This window comes from Drosophila biarmipes, chromosome X, assembly GCF_025231255.1.
Source record: "Drosophila biarmipes strain raj3 chromosome X, RU_DBia_V1.1, whole genome shotgun sequence".
In the NCBI taxonomy this organism is placed as follows: Eukaryota; Metazoa; Arthropoda; class Insecta; order Diptera; family Drosophilidae; genus Drosophila; species Drosophila biarmipes.
In genome coordinates this window covers 17,601,725-17,610,810 of record NC_066611.1, presented here as the reverse complement: position 1 = coordinate 17,610,810, position 9,086 = coordinate 17,601,725, and the positions used below count along the sequence as shown (strand labels likewise).

The following is a 9,086-nucleotide window of genomic DNA, read 5'->3' as shown; positions in this document are numbered from 1 at the left end:
TCGATAGGCCATATTCTATATTCGATAGGCTGCTGTACGAGGGTCGGCATCACTGTTGTCAGGGCTGCTCTCCGATAAGAACAGCTGAGTAGCGGCATGCTATCGATTCCTGATACTCTCGCCAATACTTGCCAGCGCTGTTATCGATAAGTGTGCTTCCAGTATTTTCCGCCAGCCATCGAACGTGGTATTTTCGCCCTACTTCCGACGGTCACACGCTTTCTATTTGATTTTCGTCTTGTCTCGTTTTTTTTCAACACAATTTTTGTTAAACAATTTACCGTGAATTTTGTTGTTGTGTGTGTGGTTGTGTGCGCGCTAGCAACCGAAAAAGGGGAAAACGTGAAAAAACACAAAAGTGCTGCGAGGCTGCGAGGACGTGAGAGAAATAAAGGGCAGAAAATGCTGGCGAACAACAAATCATCAAGGTGAAACTGCGCGCCCTGGCATTGAGTCTTCGCGGTGGTCGTCTGCCCAGAAGGGCGCTTTCCACACGCCCAATCGCACGGGAACTGTGAGGCGCAGGCTCTTCGCTCGTTTCGGGCGCTTGAAATCAAGGAAAATTCATCAGTTTTGGCGGCCAATTTGCAAATACAAAATACTAAATACGCTAGATGGGTGCTGCACACACACGGGCACAGTGGCGAACGTAAATACACGACGCAAACGGACGCAGGCAGCCCCTACAGTCGTCTCGCTCGCTCTGCCGGCGAACGCCAGGTCTGCCAGAGGGAGATAGAGCCCTCTAGTACTTTATACACACATATACTCCCATTTTTTTTTATTGTTCTTCTTGTTGTTTCGTACGTGTGTGTGAGAGTGCCAAATGTCATCGGAAATTACAACACTGCTGCGCGACGACGTCGTCTAGGCGGGGGAAGAGGAGGAAGCCCTGGAAGAAGAAGCGCAACCGCAGCGGCAGCGGCAACATAAACAAAAACACGACGGGAATAGAGGGAGCAACAAATCGAGAAATAAGCCACAGCCACAGCCGCGAAGATGTTGCCCGCCAACAATAAGGGTAATGCCCACACAACGGCAGCCACTTCCAGTGCCAACAGATGCCTCATCAAGTCGGCCATCGAGCGGACGGTGGTGCGTTTGAAGGAGACGCCAACGGCCGCGGACACGGCCAGCGGCGCCTTCCAGGAGGCGGACGCGGACGCGGACACCGATGCCGAGGGACCGTGCCTGGAATACGATATTATAAACTATTATGCGGATGATGGTGGGCGCACAGCGGGCGCAGGGGCAACGGCCACCGTTAGTCCGCGACAGCAGCAGCAACAGCAGTTGTCCTCTTCTCGCCACGGCGGCAGCAACAATAACAATAACGACAGTGGGTGCCATCCAGCACTGGATGCCAGCAGTAGTGTTGTTGTTGTTGTTGCACCGGCAGCGGGAAGGGACGAGCAACTGGAAGAGGCCGTGGAGCTGGAAGTGGTGGTGAAGAGGAGTAGCAGCAGCGGCAGCAGCAGCAGCATTCCCGGCCTGGAAGCTGCAATGGACATGGACATGGATGTGGATGTGGAGGGGGGATCACCAGCCAAGCCTTTAAACCCAAAGAAACAACAGCCGCCGCCGCCGAATCCATCAACAAATCGCTCTCGGGGCGGCGGTGGGGCGGCACAAAGTCGCCTACGCCGGTCGGCAGCGGTCGTTCCAGCGCGATCGCATCCAGAGGGCGGTTCCAGCAGCAATTCCAACTCCAATGCCAGTTGCAGTGCTTCCGGTGCTTCCAGTGCTTCCGGTGCTTCCAATCCCTCGCCCTGCTCCTCCCTGGGCGTCAATATGCGCGTAACGGGACAGTGCAGCCAGGGCGGCCGGAAGTACATGGAGGACCAATTCTCGGTGGCCTACCAAGAGTCGCCCATCACCCACGAACTGGAATACGCGTTCTTCGGCATATACGACGGCCACGGCGGTCCCGAGGCGGCGCTCTTTGCCAAGGAGCACCTAATGCTCGAGATTGTCAAGCAGAAGCAGTTCTGGTCGGACAAGGATGAGGACGTCCTGACGGCCATACGCGAGGGCTACATCGCCACACACTTCGCCATGTGGCGGGAGCAAGGTGAGAGAGCACAATGTCCCCCTGATTTTCCCTTGCCACTGGCTGGTGCTGCTGCTCGAGCCGGGTGAATCCCCGCTCTCAGGGTTGCCATTTCGTCCCCCTCGACAGTAGGTGACCCCAGGTCCCGAGCTGCTCCCCTGGGTCTCCCATCTCTAGGCAATTATGCAACCGTGCGCGGCGGCGGTGACTCAACCATCGCTCAATCGCTCATCTCTATGCTCGGCCCACACCAGAAAAGATACAGATACACACTCGCGCGCGCACACACACCCCGCCACAGGCACAGGCACAGTTATCGCTAGTGGAATATTCCACGGGCTTGCCATATGGCTGTACTCTCGCCAAGCATGGCAACCCCGCCGTGAGTTAGAGCAGCACCACTAGATGGTGGCGCGAACCCACGAAGGCGTTTCGAAATGCGAGAAGGAGGGAGACAGCCTGAGCGTGTTGGAGAGGGGGGAAAGAGAAAATAAATGTGTGCCCATTTCCTCTGTGCAAAAACAAAGTACACAGAAATCCAAGGGATGCCAGAAGTGTAGATACCTGTGTGTATCTGTGAGATTGCGCCTCTGGTGTGGGAAAATATCAATATTTGACGATGTTTTCATGAGCCACAACATCCACTTTACCGCCAAAATTGCAGGGGCCTCGAAAAGTGTCTTTCGAACCTTTCATCATGTAAAGCTGCTGTTGAAAAGGCTTTGTTTGCCTCATTAATACTTTTAGCATGAATACTTTTCTTTTAATTTTCCAATTTCATATTTGTAATTGGGGAAATTGTTTTGAAAAAAAACCTCGGCGCTTGCTAACGATCTTCAAGATTTTCGCTATGAATAAAATACAATTTGTATATATTGTACAATTTCACGAGGTTGTGAAATATTAATAGCAGAAGAGAAAACAGCTTACCCAATTTATTGAATACTTATTTTTATTATTTATATATTTAGAACCCTATCCATATATTTCACATGAGGAAAGGACAAGTTAGTCTACTTTGGCATTATCTCTCTGATTTTATAAAGAAACCCCATTGACTAAAGTATAATCTGATGACTGATCAAATCGTATTTCTCCATCCCAATCCCGCAGAGAAATGGCCCCGCACCGCCAACGGTCACCTGAGCACCGCAGGCACCACCGCCACAGTGGCCTTCATGCGCCGCGAGAAGATCTACATCGGTCATGTGGGCGACTCGGGGATCGTTTTGGGCTACCAGAACAAGGGCGAGCGAAACTGGCGGGCTCGACCGCTGACCACGGACCACAAACCGGAATCGCTGGCCGAGAAGACGAGAATTCAGCGAGCCGGCGGCAATGTGGCCATCAAATCGGGCGTTCCGCGCGTGGTGTGGAATCGACCCAGGGATCCAATGCATCGCGGCCCCATTCGTCGCAGAACTCTGGTGGATGATATACCCTTTCTGGCGGTGGCCCGCTCCTTGGGCGATCTCTGGAGCTACAACTCCCGCTTCAAGGAGTTTGTTGTGAGTCCCGATCCGGATGTCAAGGTGGTCAAAATCGATCCCAGCACCTTTAGGTGGGTATTTCTTTGAGAGATTCTAAAGGCAAATAAAGCTAATTATCGTTAATACCCCGCAGATGTCTAATCTTTGGCACTGATGGCCTGTGGAACGTGGTGACCGCCCAGGAGGCCGTGGACAGTGTGCGCAAGGAGCATCTTATCGGCGAGATACTCAACGAACAGGACGTGATGAATCCCAGCAAGGCGCTGGTGGATCAAGCCCTCAAAACCTGGGCCGCCAAAAAGATGCGTGCGGACAATACGTCCGTTGTGACTGTGATACTAACACCCGCGGCCCACAATAGTGTACCCACAACCCCAGCGCGTTCCCCATCCGCGATGGCACGCGACACCGACCTGGAGGTGGAGCTACTGCTGGAGGAGGACGACGAGGAGCTGCCGCCGCTGGATGCGGAGAACAACTACCCCGACTTTCTCATCGAGGAGGATGAGTATGTGCTGGAACAGCCGTACAGTGCCTTGGCCAAGCGGCATTTGCCTCCCGAAGCCTTTCGTGACTTCGATTACTTTGGCTTGGGCGAGGACGAGCCGGAGGAAGATGATGAAACGGTGGAGGAGGAGCACTCGGAGGAGGAGGAGGAGGCGGAGGAGACCAAATCCGTCGGCATTCTGCAGCAGAGTCTGTTTAGCCCAAGAAAAACGTGGCGCAAGGCGGCCATTAACAGCTCGTGGAGTGGTCAAGCTGAACCAGAACCCGAACCCGAGCCAGATCGATTGAATGGCTCAGCATTGGAGATGTATTCGCACACCAGCATAGACAAGTGCGCCATTTACGCCGACAGCATAGTCACACCAGCAATAAGTCCAGCGGAAAGGGCTGAAAATCGAGAGCTCAGTGAACTGGAGCAGCATTTGGAGAGTAGCTATAGTTTCGCCGAGTCGTATAATACCCTTCTGAACGAACAGGAAGAACAGGAGGCACGCTCACGCTCCGCGGCGGCTGCCGCAGCCGAGGCGGCAGCACACCAAAACAGTGGCCATTCCGCATCCGTTGTGGTGGATCGCAGCATGTTTGAGATTATCCAGGAGCAGCAGCACTATCAGCAGCAGGAGGGCTACTCGCTGACCCAGCTGGAGACCAGGCGCGAGAGGGAGCGCCTCACCGAATCGTGGCCACAACAGCCGGCCGAGCTCATCGAGCTGGATGCCCTGCTGCAGCAGGAGCGGGCCGAGGAGGAGCAGGTGGCGCTGGAGCAGCAGCTGCAGCGCGAGCAGCAAATGGAGGTGGAGGCCATCAGTAGTTCGGGGCAGCAGCAGTTTGCCTTCCCAGTGGCCGCTGCCAATTGGATTGCTTCAACCTTACCGGACGACGAGGTGGAGGAGCTAGAGTCTGGGGTAATAGACATAGCCATGGAACAGGAACTGGCGCAGGAACATGAACAGGAGCTGCAGGACAACGAGGTGAGCTCTACGCTGCCCGCCACACCCACTCTGGTGGATCCCGAGCTGCTTGTGGACAAAAAGGAGCCGAAAAAGCTGCCGGAGAAGCAGACCGAGATGGAGAAACCACTCGCCAAGCCGGAAAAGAAGCCGGCGAAGAAGCAGGAGGCCAAACCGGATCAAGGATTCGTTGCTGTGCTGGAAACGGTGGCCGAAATCCACAAAGAGGATGCCCATACTGTGCACTACCTATTCGAGCACCTCCAGAAGCTGCAGGAATCCGAGATCTCACCCGTGGCCAGCGCCGCGACGGCTGAAGCTCTGCCGGGTGAATCGGCGGGAGTGGGTGGATCAATGTCCGCCCCGCGAATCCGCCAGATGCGACGCTACCGCAACGTGCCCAACGAGAATCACCAGCACATGCAGACGCGTCGTCGCCAGATGTTCAAGCACGGCAAGCCCAAGTCCTTCATTGCCTCCAGTGCAGCGGCCATTGTGGCCTATGGCGATAGCAGCGGTGGACCAGTTGGTGGAGCAGGCGCATCCGGATCGCCGGGTAATCCGGCAGAGGGACGAGTGGGCGGCGGAGGATCGGCCAGTGGCGGCAGCAATCCAGCGGCGGCCGCAAATCGCCGGCGCAGCGTCAACGTAGTGGCCAGTTCGAGTGGCAATAGCGGTGGCAATGTACCACCCAGCAGCTCCATGATGATGACCCGTCGCAGTCACAGCTTGACGGCCAGCGGTGGTGTGAGTAAGAGGCAGCTGCGTAGCAGCCTTTGCAGCTTGGGCCTCGGATTGGGTCTGGACATGACCAAGCGAACGCTGCGTACCAGAAATGTTCCCGTTTCGGCCGGCGCAGGCGGAGGCGGAGGAGGAGGTTCTTCCACACCCGTTGGCAACACCTCGCCTGCGAGTGGAGGCAGCAGTTCGGGCGTATTCAGCAGCCCCGCCCACCCGGTCAGCACGCCGCGGGGCAATGGTTCTCCTGGTGCGGGAGCCCTGAGCGCCAGGCGCCTGAAACGCAGCCACGAGGATCGCGAGCAAAGGCGCAGCCTGCGGCGGAGCACCCTGAGTGCCAGTGCCGGCGCCAGTGGCCTAGTGGGCGGCGGATCCTCGGCGAATCCGAAACCCAATCGCCTGCAGGCCTGCAATGGAGCCATATCCGCGCGGCCGCCACCCTCGCCGAAGAAACTGAATGCGGCGGTGCCCACGCTGGCGATTGGAACGCGGGCCTACACGGCAGCCTTGGCGGCGGCGGCGGATCACCTCAACAAGCGCTGGTCACTGAGGAGCAGCAGCGGCAGTGGCAGTGGCGGCGGCGGCAACTCCAGCAACCTGATAACAACCATTAGTTGCTACAGTGCCAGGAGCAGGGCGGCGGCGGTGGGAGCAGGAGGATCGCCGGGATCTGCGGGCGGAGCAGCACCAGGACCATCACTGGCCGCGCCCACTGGGGCCACGCGAAGGCGCTAGGCAAAACTGTAACAGAAATAAAACCCAAAATCAAGCTGGGCGAGCAACTTGCAAGTACAAATCCCAAGCAACGGAAAACCTAAAATCCTAGTTCTACTTTATCCAAAATGCAAAATTGTGTAATATAACAAACAAATTTTATGTGCACACCACACACACACACACACACACACACACATGGGATATATCGTTTTATTGTATATAGAACACCATATAAATCGCATAATACATATAAATATATATATTTATACCTAAGCCTAAACAGTAAAACAGATTCATAGTGTAGCTATAAAACGCAGTTAGTAAATAGCATCTGCAGATATGTAGTATACATATATATTTTTTGTATTGCCTGCAGTAAGCAGTTCTCCAAAACATCCGACAGTTTTCCTCCATACAAATGTCCTTTTTCTATTTTCAAATTGATTGTGAACTTGGAAGAACAACACATCGGAAAGTATTTATCTTGTCTTTTGGTTTACAATTTTACGCTAAGTTGACTAAGCTAGCTCATAAGTTAAGTTAACAAGAGAGATGCTAATAACTTTAATCACTTACTTTCTTTTTTTGTGCTTCGTTTGTAAGACGTTTACTCCTCGCGATTGCATATTAAGTTTATGTCATCGCGCTCTCGTGCACTAAGCATAATCCAATGAAATACATATGATATTTTTGCATAATTAACTCGAGTCTGGGCTTTCGTGGGACGGGCTTGTCTGAAAATGGTTAAAGTGCTGGCCCTCCTTTCAAAGAAATAGTATGGCACGGCAGTGGCCTAAAAGTTTGACCCTCTTTGGGAGAAGATATTGGAACGTCGCCACCCCAAAAACAGAGTACAAGTTTGAAAGCCATTGAATATAATAAAATAGCTAAAATTCGGACCCTCTCGTAACTAAAATATTTTAATGTAGAATTTTAGAGAATTCAACCACGAGTTCATAGAGATATCAACTTTCGAGATCGGGATCCAAAAACGCATGTTATGAAAATTAGAAGTGCTGTTTTGGGTCCCCAGTCTGAAAGCCATTGGAAATACGGAAAAATGGGACATGAAAAGGGGCTAAAATTTCGACCCTCCTATAATTGAAATATTTAAATGTAGAATGTTAGAGAATTCGTCCACGAGTTCATAGAGATATCAACCTTCGAAATCGGGATCCAATTACCCAAGTTATAAAAATTAGAAGTGCAGTTTTGGGTCCCCAGTCTGAAAGCCATTGGAAATACGGAAAAATGGGACATGAAAAGGGGCTAAAATTTCGACCCTCCTATAATTGAAATATTTAAATGTAGAATGTTAGAGAATTCGTCCACGAGTTCATAGAGATATCAACCTTCGAAATCGGGATCCAATTAACCAAGTTATGAAAGTTAGAAGTGCTGTTTTGGGTCCCCAGTCTGAAAGCCATTGGAAATACGGAAAAATCGGACATGAAAAAGGGCTAAAATTTCGACCCTCTTATAATTGAAATATTTAAATGTAGATTGTTAGAGAATTCAACCACAAACTCATAGAGATATCAACCTTTGAAATTGGGGTCTAATTAGCCAAGTTATGAAAATTAGAAGTGCAGTTTTGGGTCCCAGTCTGAAAGCCATTGGAAATACGGAAAAATGGGACATGAAAAGGGGCTTAAATTTTGATCCTCCTATAATTGAAACATTTAAATGTAGAGTTTTAGAGAATTCAACCACAAACTCATAGAGATATCAACCTTCGAAATCGGGATCCAATTACCCAAGTTATGAAAATTAGAAGTGCAGTTTTGGGTCCCCAGTCTGAAAGCCATTGGAAATACGGAAAAATGGGACATGAAAAGGGGCTTAAATTTCGACCCTCTTATAATTCTGATATTTAAATGTACAGTTTTAGAGAATTCAACCACAAACTCATAGAGATATCAACCTTCGAAATCGGGATCCAATTAACCAAGTTATGAAAGTTAGAAGTGCTGTTTTGGGTCCCCAGTCTGAAAGCCATTGGAAATACGGAAAAATCGGACATGAAAAAGGGCTAAAATTTCGACCCTCTTATAATTGAAATATTTAAATGTAGAATGTTATAGAATTCAACCACAAACTCATAGAGACATCAACCTTCGAAATCGGGACCCAATTACCCAAGTTATGGTCTTGGGAAGTGCTGTTTTGGGTCCCCAGTCTGAAAGCCATTGGAAATACGGAAAAATCGGACATGAAAAAGGGCTAAAATTTTGACCCTTTTGTAACTAAAATATTTTAACGTAGAATATTAAAGAAATCAACCACGAACTCATAGAGATATCAACCTTTGAAATCGGAGGACATTTTAGTTACCAGTTAATTTTACTAACATTTCCATTTCCCACACAAATATTAAATCAGAAAATATTTCTTTTAAAAAAAGAGAGTTTTAAAATAACAAAGAAAGTGTTAAGATTCGGGAACAACATTTTAGGAAATAGAAAAAGCGCGTATCTTTCTTAACATTTATCTATTTTAAATTCTACCTCGCCTATTTTTTCATACTATTTTTCTTGCATCTCAGAAAAAATGGATTGGAAAAATTTTTTAAAAATGTAATCAGTTTGAATTTAAAATAGGAAAATATATACCATTCTTTATTTTTATATATTA

The 9,086-nt window shown here is 50.1% G+C and overlaps 1 protein-coding gene across 1 annotated transcript; it reads left to right on the top strand.

The window, feature by feature from the left end:
• The first annotated feature begins 178 nt into the window (after positions 1-178).
• LOC108021949 (uncharacterized) lies at positions 179-7,150 on the top strand. The gene is made up of 3 exons (XM_017090776.3): positions 179-2,071; positions 3,164-3,611; positions 3,674-7,150. Exons 1-3 carry the CDS (start codon positions 1,000-1,002, stop codon positions 6,468-6,470), a joined length of 4,317 nt encoding a protein of 1,438 aa, XP_016946265.3. The 5' UTR covers positions 179-999; the 3' UTR covers positions 6,471-7,150.
• The last annotated feature ends 1,936 nt before the right edge of the window (positions 7,151-9,086 follow it).